Consider the following 15,271-nt stretch of genomic DNA (forward strand, 5'->3'; position numbering starts at 1 on the left):
CACCAGCACGGAAGCACGTCCGCCTATAGTCACGTGTGAGTCGATGTGGAGGCCCCGCCTTTCCGGAGGTTCCTGCCAATCAGCTCTCGGGCCTGCCCATCGCCTCGCTCCCCCCTCGCGCCAGTCCAGCCGCGCGATAACCTTTGCCCTTTGTCCCTTAGGGATGCCCTTTGCGCCGTTGCCAAGATGGCGCTGTCCAGGCTGGGCTGTTGCCGGGGCGGTCTGCACGGGGGGCTCCTGGGCGTAGGGCCCGTTACCGTCCCCGCCAACTGCCTGCGCCGGGTCCTGCGCGCCCCCGAGCCGGTCCCCGCCTGGAGGGCGCTGAGGTGCGTGCGGCTACCGGGGGTCAGGGGGAGGCGCGGAGCCGTTAGTCCCGCCGCGCGCGCCCCACATCAGTGACAGGAGCCGTGGCCGTTGGCCCCTCCCCCCGGTGACAGGAGCCCTGGCCGTTGGCCCCTCCCCCTGGTACCCACGGTGGCCGTTGACACCGCCCGTTGGCCTTTCCCGCTTCTCCTGCCGGTCTCCATGGTGACAGCTCAGCCGTGCCCCCTAGGGCCACCTGTGCCCACGGGCCCATCCCCCTGCACCCCGCCCCCTAGGGCCACCTGTGCCCACGGGCCCTTCCCCCTGCACCCCGCCCCCTAGTGCCACCTGTGCCCACGGGCCCTTCCCCTCTCTGCACCCAGCCCCCTAGTGCCACCTGTGCCCTTCCCCTCTCTGCACCCAGCCCCCTAGTGCCACCTGTGCCCTTCCCCTCTCTGCACCCAGCCCCCTAGTGCCACCTGTGCCCTTCCCCTCTCTGCACCCAGCCCCCTAGTGCCACCTGTGCCCTTCCCCTCTCTGCACCCAGCCCCCTAGTGCCACCTGTGCCCTTCCCCTCTCTGCACCCAGCCCCCTAGTGCCACCTGTGCCCTTCCCCTCTCTGCACCCAGCCCCCTAGTGCCACCTGTGCCCTTCCCCTCTCTGCACCCAGCCCCCTAGTGCCACCTGTGCCCTTCCCCTCTCTGCACCCAGCCCCCTAGTGCCACCTGTGCCCTTCCCCTCTCTGCACCCAGCCCCCTAGTGCCACCTGTGCCCTTCCCCTCTCTGCACCCAGCCCCCTAGTGCCACCTGTGCCCTTCCCCTCTCTGCACCCAGCCCCCTAGTGCCACCTGTGCCCTTCCCCTCTCTGCACCCAGCCCCCTAGTGCCACCTGTGCCCTTCCCCTCTCTGCACCCAGCCCCCTAGTGCCACCTGTGCCCTTCCCCTCTCTGCACCCAGCCCCCTAGTGCCACCTGTGCCCTTCCCCTCTCTGCACCCAGCCCCCTAGTGCCACCTGTGCCCTTCCCCTCTCTGCACCCAGCCCCCTAGTGCCACCTGTGCCCTTCCCCTCTCTGCACCCAGCCCCCTAGTGCCACCTGTGCCCTTCCCCTCTCTGCACCCAGCCCCCTAGTGCCACCTGTGCCCTTCCCCTCTCTGCACCCAGCCCCCTAGTGCCACCTGTGCCCTTCCCCTCTCTGCACCCAGCCCCCTAGTGCCACCTGTGCCCTTCCCCTCTCTGCACCCAGCCCCCTAGTGCCACCTGTGCCCTTCCCCTCTCTGCACCCAGCCCCCTAGTGCCACCTGTGCCCTTCCCCTCTCTGCACCCAGCCCCCTAGTGCCACCTGTGCCCTTCCCCTCTCTGCACCCAGCCCCCTAGTGCCACCTGTGCCCTTCCCCTCTCTGCACCCAGCCCCCTAGTGCCACCTGTGCCCTTCCCCTCTCTGCACCCAGCCCCCTAGTGCCACCTGTGCCCTTCCCCTCTCTGCACCCAGCCCCCTAGTGCCACCTGTGCCCTTCCCCTCTCTGCACCCAGCCCCCTAGTGCCACCTGTGCCCTTCCCCTCTCTGCACCCAGCCCCCTAGTGCCACCTGTGCCCTTCCCCTCTCTGCACCCAGCCCCCTAGTGCCACCTGTGCCCATCGACCCTTCCCCTCTCTGCACCCAGTCCCCTAGTGCCACCTGTGCCCTCTGGTCCCTTCCTACTCTGTGCCCCTTGTCAGCTGGGCCAGTTAGTTCTTTGCCCTCAGCATGCCTCCTAGTGCCAGCTGTGCCTTTTGACCATTCCTCCTCTGTTGCCCAGCACCCCCCCATGCTAGCTGTGCCCACTGGCTCCTTCCTCCTCCGTGCTGACAGCCCTTCATTGTCAGCTCAGCTATACCTGTTGTAGCAGATCCTTGTTGCCAGTTCAGCTGTGCTCCTGCCTTTTCCCACCAGATGTGCCTGTTTACCCTGGGGTTGGTTTGTGGGGGTAGGGTAGGGTAGGGTAGGGGTTGGCAGCTGATATTGTCTGAATCTTTGCATGTCAGCTCTTTTTCAAGGTGGTTCTGGAGGTGACTTTGACTCTTGCTTGGATGCCTCTCCCTGCTGCTGCTGCTGCTGGATGCTTATTAGCTAGCTCAGGGCTACTTCATGGAGATGGGCACATCAGCCAACACATTTAGCAGCTACTGAAGCTTCATGAAACTCTTTTGTAACATGATCTCCTTAGGAGACTATTTGGTTTCCATCTCAGACACAATGGATGCAACTCTTCTCTCACTCACACTAGTGTAAATTGGAAGAATCTGATTATTCCAATTTACACTAGAGTACTGATTAGGCCAAGACCACGACAAAAAAGAGTTGGATTCCATTCTGGCTCCGGGATCAGTAACAGAATTGTTAACTAAGATGTGATTATTGGGCTAAATTCTGCCCTCAGGTGCACAAATTTAACAAGACAGAATCTGAAGGCAGTGGTGGTGTACGTTCATCTGGGAATGGAATTTGCCCTGCAGAATCTTTGTTACCGGCACACTTCAAAAATGAAAACCCTGTGGAGTTTGGTCCCATCTTCCTCATCAAGGGCTTGGCTACATTGGCACTTTACAGCGCTGCAACTTTCGCGCTCAGGGGTGTGAAAAAACACCCCCCTGAGCGCTGCAAGATGCAGCGCTGTAAAGTGTCAGTGTAATCAGGGCGGCAGCGCTGGGAGCGCGGCTCCCAGCGTTAAACGCTATACCCATAAGGGATGTGGTTTACATGCAGCGCTGGGAGAGCTCTCTCCCAGCGCTGCGGCTCTGACTACACTCACACTTCAAAGCGCTGCCGTGGCAGCGCTCCCACAGCGCTGTCGGGGCTGCGCTTTGAAATTTCTAATGTAGCCAAGCCCTAAGAGTGGTGGGGTTTTCCCCTTGCCTCTCCTCACAGCTACTCAGGCTTTGCATCAAATCAAATCACTTCAGCTCAAGCCCTACATCCCCACAGGGTTTGCTGGTTGGCTGGAGTACATGTACTTTCCTCTTTACAGCCTCACTGTGCAGGGTATGGAAAGATCACTTGGTTCCTATAAGATTTTGCTGCAAGTTGCTCTTTGTTGCAGGCACCCAGCATGCTGCCTCTCTACAAAGACAAACCCCAAAGCCCTCCTTGCTGCTGTTGTGTCACAATTCAAATATGCCAATGGGAAATACGAGAGCTTTTTGGAAAGGACATTCCCCCGCTTCTATGTATTGTATTCAACTTTTCTGAAAGGTAGGTTTTGAGTGGGAGAACTGGTTTCTTTTACCGATTATAGAAAAGGCAGGCTCAATAATTTTAGCCTATTTTTTGTTGGCTAAAAGGGACACTGTAAGACTAAAAATCACTTATTTTTTTCTGTGTTATGAATAATCCTCAGATTATTTTCAAAGCCAATTTTTCAAGTCCTTTAAGCAATCAACACAGTCTCAGTCTTAACATAGCATTTACTTATCACTTATGCTGGGTCTTGACTTTTTTTGCATTTCATTTCATTCAGCTTGGACAATGAAAATAGACTATAGCTAGGTTCACTCTAGTGGTTCAGGCTGTTTGGGTAATTAAGACTGTGCAGACAAACGTTTTAAAAAAAATTGGAAAACTTCTTAAAACCATGAAAACTTTTCTATTAAGCTCTGTAAAATCTTTTTTCACAAAACCTAAATTTTGTGTCTGAACTGCCAGATAATGTTGTTTTGAAAACTGCTATTTGTTCTTAACCTTGTAGCAATAATATCCAATGTAGAGCCAGTGACCGGAAGTTGAAGTTAGACAAATTCAGGCGGGTAATAAGGCACACTTTTTAACAGTGAGGGTAATTAACCATTGGAACAATTTACAGAGGGCTGCAGTAGATTCAGGAAAACATCCAATCTTGATTTGAAAATTGCCGGTGCGGATGAAAGACATGCTCTAGTTTAAATGGGAGTTAATTTAAGGAAATCCGATGGCTTATGTTATACAAGATGGTCACAATAGTCTCCTTCTGGGCTTACCTATGATATGTTGTTTGTAAAGGCTGGACCAGCTTACTGCGACTAGATATTAACTGTGAGATTTAAAGACTTCTTGTTTATCTAAGTCAGAGGTGATAAGGAGGTGCCCTCCCTAGAAAAAAGATCCAGTTTTAGTCACCCCATCACTAAAAGGATAAAGCAGAAGTAGGAGGGTTCAGTGATGGATAATAAAAGTGACAGTTCCACATGGGGAAGAGTAAAAAGGTTCAGATTACTTAGAGAGCAGACAGATAAAAGCTGACATAATAGACAGATACAAGATAACTTTGGTAGGCTTATTTATTCTCCATACAAGACCAAGGGGTCAGCCTATGTACCTGAAAAGCAACAGATTTAAAAGTAATATTTTTAATGCCATTGCAAAATGCATAGTTCACTCATATAAGTCATTGCCATAATAGACTAAGGCCACAAGCTCAGTAGGATTCCAAAAAAAGATTCAACTTTTATATGGCTAATGAATGCCTGCTGTTCTAGGGTGAGTGTACAGGGGCCGCTTTTCAAAGGGACGAAGGGACATAGATGCTTAGGCACTTCTTAAAAATCTTGCCCGTAAGGGATATTAGTCCTTGTGTTTTAGAACGGAGGAAGAAACTTCTTGGACGCATAAATCCTTAACGCAGAAGTGTCCATTCTGTGGGTTTTATACCTTCCTCTGAAACATCTGCCCCCAGCCGACTCAGGAACAGGAGACCAGATTGGATAGACCATTGGTTTGATCTGCTCTGGCATTTCCTGTTTTGATTTGAGGTCTAAATTTTGTGTGTACTGAGGAAGCAGGTAATTGTGTATAACCGCCCTCCCTCCACACACACCCCCCCCTCCAAAAAATCCTGTAATACAGCCTGATGGGCTACTCCAGTCTGCAGACTGTGCTACTAAAGGTTTTGGATCAGTCAGGTAAACTGCTCTTGCATTCTGCAGCTGGCTGCAACAGTTGAAAGAGCTGCTGAAATTTTGATGGCTTGGGTTAGATTCTACATTTTCCAGCCTCTGTTCTTGTTTCACTCTCAGACTCTTCTATTCTCTGAATAACTTTGGAGCGCAGCCTATATGAGACCATATACAAAGTTGTGTTGTATTGCACTCTGCTGCTCAGTAGCCAAACTAAATAAGGATGTAAGGGATTGTGAAGGACATTGTCATGGGATCTCTGGGGCAGAGCACAGCTCCAGGCCTGAAGGTAACATCTGTATTCTGTACAGGATGTCGGACATTGTTTTTGGAAGCAAAAGAAATAAGAAGAATAAAGTTAAACATGTCCCTTAAAAAGATTGATTTTCATCAGCTCCCATACAGAGAGATGGAAAGACTAAGACAGGTGAGGGCCACCTTTCAGGCTCCTGTTTTTTACTCTGGTATCTGTAAGTTACACTGAATTTCTCAGAAACCATCAAGCATTTTACTACACTGTCCCATGCAACTGGCAACCTTGTTTAGTGACTTACACCTCTTGTGATTCCATGACAGAGAGAATGCCCTGCTTTTAGAGGGTGGATCTGCTGTTGGGACTGGGTAGAATCTCTATCCTTTCTGTGAAGGGAGGGTCAAGATACACATTTTAAACACCCACCCAATAGCATGGTGGTTTTACAAAGTTGGATATTTAACCCAAGGCAGCTTGGCAGTTTGCTCTGGCCTATAATGTTCCTGCCACTTACAGAGCATTTCTTATCCAGAGCAGGGTTAGAATGCTGCTGGCTGCTTTGAGACAGTCTGTCAATCAGTTTTCAACGCCATTGCTATAACTTGCTATTAAGTCATAACTGTTGTTTTAATTTTTGGTCAGTTTCGCAGGGACCTGATCAAGGCCATTCCTATTGGGCTTCTCGCCCTTCCACCTTTTGCCAACTACTTGATCTTTTTGCTGATGTAAGTATGTCCATTGTTGAACATCCTGTTGCCAAGTCCTTGCCCTGAATAGTCACCATGCAGAGGCTCAGATGGTAACTGAAGCGATTAGTCAGTGGAGCTGATCTTTCTCTTTGGGCTCCTTTCTTCTCTTGTCTCTCAGCTGACACTTGTACTATTCCTGGCTGTCTGATGAGAGGGTTTGCTACAGAACAGCTGTCTTTGTTCCTCTGGAGACTATTTTTTGCAGCAGTTAAAGCTATACTCATATTAATGGAAAATGATGTTTCTGAGCCTGATTTTTTTTTCCCCCGATATAGTTTTTCAGTTGTCTAAATTGAGTAAGCGCAAGAGGGAAGAATCATTAACTCCTTGTTCGTCTGCAGACAACTCATCACCTAAACGTCATGAACTAGATGGAATCTGAATGTTTTCTATCTGAACTGATTTCTCCCTTCGGTATAGATTAAACGTTCCCATTTCTGTACTAATCTCTGTAAAAATCCAGTACCTTGGATCTCTTGGAGCATCCTGCTCTCACCACATTAGTGCATGCTCTGGGCCCCCTTGTCGCAAAAAAGAAATCCAGATGAACAAACCAAACAGCACTGATTTTGTCTGGGGAGATTTCTGCTGCATTCTAGGTACCTACCCACACCATTAATTCCTTCTTTCTAACCCTAAGAACAGTGCAAACTGTATATTTATTGGCATTTACATGGTGCTCATCACTGTAGCATCTGAGTATGTCTTCAGTAAACAGCGCTATGGACACTTGACTGTAAAAGTGGCGTCCTCACATGTGTCCATGCTGTCTGACTCTTTCCTAGCCACCCCACCCAGATAAGTGATCCAGTTCCCTTCCCGGATGCTACCCTCCACCCCAAGCACCTGGAATGCCCCTCCTGTTAGCTAACCCTCCCAGCTCCTTGCACAGTCCTGGCTAGACTATGTTGTGCTCTGTGGGTTAAAATATATAGCCAAATGACTGACAGATTAGTTATCTGGTATCTTAATGGAAACTAAGGACTTATCAGTGAGGTTTCTGCGTCATCAGAGCGCTGGAGATCTTTATACCTGCATACTGGTGGTCCTGGATCACAGCTGAGGACTAGCTGGGACTAGTTGGAGCTGCTTCTTAACCGGCCACAGGGCAGGCTCTTCCCTGTGCAAGGGGCTGAGTGTGCCACTTCCATGGAGCTCCCAGATCTGGACAGAAGGAACTGGGAATCAAGCCCCGGTTTGCCACATCAGAAGCAGAGCAGGTCCCAGAACATCACAGCGTGTCTCTGGTTTGACAGGGCAAGGCACAATTGCTAGGCCACCAGCCTGGCCTGTGACTGCTAAGTGTTGGATTTTGTGTCTCTGCAGTGCCCCTACTTGTGAAGTTCAGTGAGTCACCTCTGGGTGACCTTTTCTTTCCAAGGTACTTGTTCCCAAGGCAACTGTTGATACGCCACTTCTGGACCCCAAAGCAGCAGTCTGAGTTTCTGAACATTTATCATGGTATGCGGAGAGAGGTGTACCCAGAAATCATTGATGGCTTAGAGCAGGTGACTCGTTTTGTAGCTGATCAGCAGCTCCGAGACCAGATGCAAGAACTCTGCACCAAGGTAAGTAACACAGGGCCTCCTTGCCCCCCTGGGGATGGCTCGTCTGGAACACCGTAGAGTCAGCTGCGTCTCATCATTCGCTTATAGCCTTGCTGGCTGCTGAGTTAACCTGGTTGGCACATGAGATCAAACTCTGCCTTGAACCACACTCTGTGTAACCGCATTGGGGTCAGTGGAGGATTTGGCCTGTAGTTTTGGAGGGACTTTTTACATCTGAAACATGGAGTTTGTCTGCTAGATCAGGAGTCCCATCCAGTGGGTTTAGGATTCTGACTCGGATGGGGATTGAGCCTATGTTTGTGGGTCATCCTAAATCTCAAATACTTTTCAACAGGACTGGCCCCTCATTTCTTGCCCTCCAAGCTTCCTTGGGTTCATTTGCTGTCCATGGGCAGACAAATCCCCCTGAATTTTCATTGCTCTAACCCCACATAAAGGAAACCGTCTAGATCTGTTCCACCCGAGGCAGTTACAGAGATGAATCCACAGGTCCTTAAGAGGCAGAAAGGCTGCCCTTGTGCTAATAGGTAGGTAGGAACCCAGTTTGGGAGGTAGAAGAAGTGAAACCCTCTTACGACAAGCAGAAAAGTGCCCAGCTTACATTGGTTTGGAGAGATGGGATGGGGGCATGTCGTCACCCAGAGTGGCTGGTCCAAAGCAATTCAGTGGAGACCATCTGAGCAGAGAGGCATTTCTGCTTTGCCGTAGGCTAAGAGTAATATGGCAGCACACGGCATGCCAATGCCACCATGGCTGGCACATAGAAATGCTGAGAGAACAAGGTCAGCGACTTACCCTTTGGACACAGATGGATTTCCAGGGGTCCTGCTGAGTCCTCAGTAGCTGAGGTCAGACGAATCATCTGTCCATGGGAAGTATCATGAGCAAAAAAATCTTTGGCTCTCCAAGGTGCAGAGCGGTTCTCATCCAGAGGTGGCGAAACTCCTGGCCGTGAGAAGCTTGTTTGTAGGACATCCTCTGGGTCTGCAAAGGCTGCGCGTTTGGCAAGTGGTAAGTGCCTCTCCCCGCAGAGGCTGTCTGTGCTAGTGGTTAAGAAGATAGCTGGGATTGTACATACTGCTGAGTGCTGAGGCAGCTTGTTGAACTCTGAATTGTCACAAAGCAGCCGGCTGCTGTTTCACGATGCCCTCTGCCCACTGCTTGCTGAAGGCCTTCTCAGTAATGCCATGAGACTGACAGGCTTGGTCAAGGGAGATGCTCTTAGCCAAGGCTAACCTCACCTCCAAGGATGAACCCATCAGGGACGATCATCGCCAGTAGCCCAGCCCGGATTAGATCTCAGGGTTCTCTGAGCTCTGCCCACTATCCCATATTGCCTCCTTGGATCTTAGCAAGTTTCCTTGAGATGTCATAGATTTTTCTTGCCTGGCTTTTCACTCCCTGCCACAGAAAGCCTTGAGCCGGATCCTGTTCCTGACTCCTCACTTGCCGATCTTGATCCTGAGATACCGGCTGCGGAGCCATATGTTGGAGCTGCAGCATCTGGACCGAGCCATGCTGAAGCTGGGAGTGAGTGAACTGTCTGAAGAAGAAGTGAAAATGGTAAGACCGCGTCCCCTTTCACGTTGTACCAGCTAGCTTAAAAAAATCTGAGACTCCCAGAATCCTGTTAGGGAGAACTAGATACACTGTTGGGTTTTTCCCCCTCTCGCTCATTAGCAAAAAGCCTTGTGTGACAGCATCTCTGTGTGGAATATGATTTGCTGTGTTATGAATCAGTCACTGTTTCTCCTGTTCTGTCTATGTCAGTGGTTCTCAAACTTTTGTACTGGTGACCCCTCTCACATACCAAGCCTCTGAGTGCGACCCTCCTCCCCTTATAAATGAAAAACACTTTTTCATATATATTTAACACCATTATAAATGCTGGAGGCAAAGCAGGGTTTGGGGTGGAGACTGACAGCTTGCAACCCCCTGAGGGGTCCTGACCCCCAGTTTGAGAACCCCTGGTCTGCGTCAAAGAAATACTATTCAGGCTCAGATCCCTGCCGATAACTTGGGGCTTGAGCCTGCACTCCTGACTCAGACAAACTGCCCATTGAAGTCAAGCAAGGATTGCAGGATCAGGCCTCGTTGTTTGTTCTGCTGCTTAGCTAGTGCTGGGGAAAAGAGGAAAGTGGGTCACTGAGTTTAAATCACTCAACTCTAGAGGTGTACAAAGAGCCAAGAAGAAATGCACCAATCCGTGAGGTTCCCTGCCTGAAGTGTACGTATGGAGGAGGATAGTTGTGCCATACCCGGGCCCCACAAATAAGCCTTCCTCAGCAGAGGGAGTGGGGAGGGACTGGAGGTGAGGGGCAGGCTTCTCCCATCTCACGTGTGAAGCAACAGCACTAGAGAAACTACATGGTGTTTTGGTCCATTGAAAGCTGTATTTATCCAAACGCCCCCAACAAGTAACTGAGCCAGAGAATTAAGCCTATTTCTTTCCCTCAGAAATAAACCACGTGCGTTGTGAATACACCTCCCAGCAGGGAGTCAGGCTTCAGAAGAGATTTAGTGTACAGGGGACAGGAGAGGAACACCAGTGTATTGCCTTTGACATTGACTAGTGCTCTGACTACACTTCAGAGGGGTCTAGAGTTGCAGTCCTGCCTGCCTGCCTTAGTGTAAATGCTTGAGCTTCACTTCCAGCAGAAGAGAGGGAGTATAAGGCAGTGTCAAACAGGTAGCTAAGGGTTAACAAAGGGAACCAAACACCTGACCAGAGGACCAATCAGGAAACCGGGTTTTTCAAAGCTGAGGGAGGGAATGTTTGGGTCTGTGTCTTTGTCCGGCTCTCAGCTAGGAGAGGGGATCTTTTCTGTCTGTGAGCTTCTCATCTTCAGTTCCAAGTTGTGAGTACAAAGGTAGAAAAAACAATAGGCTGTTGTTGTTTTTTTGTATTTACGTGTGTGTAGTTGCTGGAATGTGTAAATTGTCTCTCTTTGTGGATAAGGCTGTTTATTCATATTTGTCTTTTAAGCAATAGCCCTGTGTATTGTCAGCTTGATGCAGAGATCATGTTCATGTGTTTTTTCTCTCTTTTTTATATAAAGTTTCTTTTTAAGACTTGTTTCAGTTTTTCTCTCTGGGGAGGGAAATTCTCTTTGTGTTAGATCTACGCAGGGTGAAGCTCTCTGCAGCACCAGGGAATTGGGGGGAGGGGAAGAGAGATAGAATCATTTCTGTTTCCTTGTATTAGGGGTTTATCTCTTGTGGAATAGCGAAGACATGCTTCTTGGTATTGTGATGTAAAAAGATTGCATCAATACTCTCAGGTTAGCCCAGAGAGGAAAGTCTGGGTGGGAGAGCGAGGGGGAAGGGAAGTGGGTTATTTCCTTTTGTGGTAAGACTCAGGGCTTCTGAGTCTTGGGGTTCCCCAGGGAAGGGTTTGGGGAGACCAGAGGGAGCCAAAACCCTGGAATTTTTGGCTAGTGGCAGGGAGATCAAATCTGAGCTGGTAATTAAGCTTAGAGGGGTTCATGCAGGCACCCAGATTTCTGGATGCTAAGGTCCAGAATTGGGAATGCTTATGATAGGCAGGCACTGGGGGAATCCTAGTGGAGGGCCAGAGCAGAGCTGGATTACATGGCCCTGTGCTGTTCCTGCCCCTCACTCTCCATGTAGGGGCATGCTGGGGGTAGAAGGGAAGCAGATGGAGTACTCTGGTGATTCGAAGCTGTGGAGCAGCAATGGGGCTGATCTAACTTACATGGGGGACCAGGGCAGCCTATGGATTAAAGCCACTTTTGACCCCTAGTTCGTGGGAGGCTCAGTCCAGATTCTGGCCACTTGCATTCAGTGATACCCACTGAAATGGAAGCTCATCTGTCTGCACACGCCTGCCGTGACACTTGCTTTTCTCTCCTGTGGTCATTAGGCTTGTTATATCCGTGGCCTGAACTCCACCCACCTCAGCGCATCCGAATGCCAAAAATGGCTGAAGCAATGGGCAAAGCTTTCCTGTGAACTGCAAGGTAAGACTGGTAGAGCTCAGCCAGCTGGCCGTCTTGGCTGTTTCTTCCTCTTGTGTGCGGTAGATCCCATAGGACTGACCTCAGGCAATGCACCCATGGATAAGCTGAGTTCTGAGCCACTTACTTTTAGGTGAGACCTTGATCTGAGTTCTGGCTGGTCTGTTGGGGCCTTGAGCACGGTGTCCTTCCGCAAGGTTATGGTCTTGCTGTGGTGTCCTGGGACCCCACTGAAATCCTTGGGCTTGGGAGAGCCCAGGTTATGCGTGTGTTTTAACAGAGAAGAGAGTTCACGCTGCAGGACGCTCAGAGGCAATCTTGTGTCCCCTTGACAGAGCTGAGTGCAGGTACATGGGGAAGAGGAACAGACTTTCAAAGAAGAGTTTCTCAGTATATGAAGAGACAAACATTCAGACAGCTTCAGCTGGGCCAGACCAGTGCATTAGTGCAGCTTCTGGGGGTATTCGGCCATGATGTGTGCTAGGGAGGCAGAGCTGCGATGGAGCACATGGCCGAAAGCACTGCAGTCTCTAACCTAAAACCGGCAGTCTAGATGGAGTATGTTCCAAGGCTGGCTCCCTGGGGGAACTGCATCCCCCCAGTTAATGGATTAGGATCAGCCCATTTAGTACAACTTCTAACCTCTCACTTTCTCTTCTCACAGCTAGCTGGAGAGGAGCTGGCCTCTGCCCTGCTTCCAAAAGCGAGACTGATATTTCCCCTCCCCTATGCCTGTGTCCTGAGTGTCACTGGTGGCTTTAGTTAAAATACTAAATTCTGCCACATGACTGCTGGCCAGAGTGATCCTCTCCCTTCCTCAGATGAGGCAGGAGAGTAGCTCAACCCATGAAATCTGTGCAAACAAATGAACAGCTTTTCTTCTGGAATCATTTGATTCTTGCTAGCCCCCAATCAGTATCCTGCAGGTGGAGTTTGCCAATCTGTTACCTGCTGCCAGCTCCTCCCTCACAACCTGCCAGGTTTCTGGGGAGCAGAGCTGGAATTTTAAAACCTCAAGGAATGAGGCAAAGGGTTTCGGACTCTGTATCATGGTGACACTGAGCTTCTCTTCAGGGCAGAACTGAGCTACTGTGTCCAAAGGGGCTTGGCCAAGCTGTCTGCCATCTGGCAGGATTGTCACTCAGAGAATGGCACAGAAAAGCTGAACATGAGTGCTGGCAGCTGGTCCTGCTGGAGATTTACGGGGCAAACCTGTGGAGTCCCTGGCATAAATCTGTGGCCCAGCTGCCATGGTGGAGGCTGCAATTCTCTCCTTGGGCTAGTGCAGATGTAGACAACTTTTGCTTTTGTCAAACATGCTGCTGCTTTCTTCCCAGCTAGCCTCAAGCACTGTTCTAAATGTGTGTGGGGGGGGGGTGGGTCGGTGCAGAAGAGTGCTGGGACTAATTGCACAAGGTTCTGGAATTTAGGATGGTGGTGCACTGGCAGACTGTTTCTTGGGTGGGGAGGAGAATTGTCCTGGCTGCAGGTTTGTGATCACTGCACTGTGTAGGTGTTACCCCTGCCTCTTAGAGGATTTGATGTAAGAGCCAACTAGGGATTTGTCCCTGCCCAGCCAGTGCTGGTGAAACATGAGGCTGACCTTCCAGCCCCGGCATTGTTCATGGGTGTAGTAGGGTTCATTACACAGCAGGTGTATAGCCCAGAGCTGGATCTCAGGAAAACTTGTATCAGACCTTGATGGTGCTGTGGCTAGAGAGGGACAGAGCAGCTGGCACAGGGGCCCGGGTGAAATGTGATCCTGCGCTGCTGCTGCTGTGTCCCACCACTGCTAGTCTGTCAGCCATCCAGTGAGCCCTTGCGGTACTTTAGCTGGCACCTGCTACCGTTTCCTCTCACCTCCAGAAATGCCTTCTGCTAGGGCCAGGGGGTGCCTGCCAACAGTAGCACGCTCAAGCTGGGGACTCCCGAGAGCTGGCTCTGGAGGTGTCCAATAAACGTGACTCTGTTTTCAGATGCGGAGGTCTCGCTCCTGGCACACAGTATGGTCTTACTGTCCACCAACTACCTCGGGGCCAAGGAGTGACGGCACAGGCACCGACGGCAACTGTCAACCTCTTTCTAGTGCTGGTGGTTGCAGCAGGGTAGTTTTTTTTTTTTTTTTTGCTTGCATTGCAGGACGAGGGCTGGACTTTAGCAAGAAACACCTTGCTTTTTGCCTGCCGACCTAACTCTAAACAGTACAGCATGAAAGAGTAAAACCCTGCCAGAGTGGAGTGCTGCAAGCACATTTACCTTAGACACCGTCAAGTCCCTGAGAGCAAGAACCTGCTGTGGCTCCCGTCACTAGGTGGTAGAGTCCATAGATTTTGAACGTGTAAGACTGGCCGTTGCTGGGGCTGGGAACGACTCTGCAATTCTGAGCCACGCAGACTCCAATGCTCTTCTGTCCTTTTCCAAAAGAGACCAGGCTGGGACACAGCCAGGAGCCTCAAACAGTGGCACTTTAAATGTAATCCTGTCCAGTGGAGAGCGCTCGTCTTCCCTGGATTTGTAAACTTCCCCTGGGAGGCTCCCACTGGTAACTTAGAGCAGTGGGCATTATCTAGCTAGGTTCCTTGTTGCTCCAGGACCCCTGAAGAGGCACCAGGCTGGAGCAGCGCTTCGTTGTTTTCCTGTTAAGTTGTTATAACTTTATTTACTATGTTGTTTTAGGAATAAGGTGAATTTTACTAGGAGGGGCTGTGGGTGGAGCACCCTAGTTGCCAGGGGCTTTATAAGTGACCTTGCCCCTTCGGCCAGTGATATGCCTTAATGTTGAGGATCCATGTTTTGTTCAGTTATCTTTAGTTCACAGCAGCACCCTGCTAATGCTTGAGACTGTTTTTCTCTGCCCTAGCTGGCGGCTAGAAAGAGATATAGGTCAAATAGGAACAGTCACCACTTTCAAACTTGGCCACTCAATAACTTAGCCTGATTTTCAGTTTCTGAGCCTCTGCTGATTTCAGGGGAAGCTGCAGGAGCCCCTCTGAGGCTCAGGCCACTTTGTATAGATGCCTCACTCTGAAAATGCTGGCCTAGAGCCTGCTGCCAATCCAAATAAACGGCAAACAGCACTTACCTGTTAAGAACAGTCTCAGCTTCATTTTGTCAATGAAGGGATTTAAGTTCTGCCTAATCAGTTTTTAGACTTGAACGTTCTGCTCAGTGTGAGGATTTTGGAGCCAGAAGTTTGGTCAACTGGAGCTCCACCCCTGTGCACCTGAATATCTTGTGGCAGAGGCTGCAAGTTGAGTTTAAAGGGATTTTTTAAAAAGTTACTTATAACTAGTGTCTTAAGTTATTTATGGCAGTAAAAATGCATGAAATGTCTGTCTTAAATCTGTGGTACCCTTACATAAATATTCCATTAAAGACAACTGCTAAGGAAAGGTCTCTGGTGCATTTTTAAAATTAGAGCCTGTGTGGTGTCCAATTAGTCTTCCAGCACCTATAACTCTGATTAAGAGAGCTGAGACTGGAGCCCTGTGCTCAGATTTTAAAGCAGCAGGATG

At 50.2% G+C, this 15,271-nt stretch overlaps 1 protein-coding gene across 2 annotated transcripts; it reads left to right on the top strand.

Annotated features, from left to right (window-relative positions):
• Positions 1–3: 3 nt before the first annotated feature.
• LETMD1 (LETM1 domain containing 1) lies at positions 4–15,148 on the top strand. Of its 2 annotated transcripts, none has more exons than XM_032786851.2 (9): positions 4–326; positions 3,382–3,533; positions 5,521–5,636; positions 6,105–6,187; positions 7,593–7,779; positions 8,689–8,790; positions 9,190–9,342; positions 11,663–11,759; positions 12,421–13,035. In XM_032786851.2, the coding sequence occupies exons 1-9, from the start codon at positions 187–189 to the stop codon at positions 12,516–12,518; spliced, it is 1,128 nt and encodes a 375-aa protein (XP_032642742.1). In that variant the 5' UTR covers positions 4–186; the 3' UTR covers positions 12,519–13,035. The 2 variants fall into 2 exon arrangements, with proteins under 2 accessions (XP_032642742.1, XP_032642744.1); XM_032786853.2 differs by lacking the exon at positions 12,421–13,035 and adding an exon at positions 13,733–15,148 and having other exon boundaries at positions 8–326.
• Positions 15,149–15,271: the final 123 nt, after the last annotated feature.

This window comes from Chelonoidis abingdonii, chromosome 26, assembly GCF_003597395.2.
Source record: "Chelonoidis abingdonii isolate Lonesome George chromosome 26, CheloAbing_2.0, whole genome shotgun sequence".
Classification (NCBI taxonomy): Eukaryota; Metazoa; Chordata; order Testudines; family Testudinidae; genus Chelonoidis; species Chelonoidis abingdonii.

What these genes read in the sequence shown, in the direction of transcription:
- LETMD1 (XM_032786851.2), top strand. Translation starts at nt 187, where the DNA reads ATGGCGCTGTCCAGGCTGGGCTGTTGCCGGGGCGGTCTGCACGGGGGG. An exon ending in GTATTCAACTTTTCTGAAAG is followed by an intron (nt 3,534 to 5,520) that starts GTAGGTTTTGAG and finishes TATTCTGTACAG; the next exon opens with GATGTCGGACATTGTTTTTG. An exon ending in TACTTGATCTTTTTGCTGAT is followed by an intron (nt 6,188 to 7,592) that starts GTAAGTATGTCC and finishes TTTCTTTCCAAG; the next exon opens with GTACTTGTTCCCAAGGCAAC.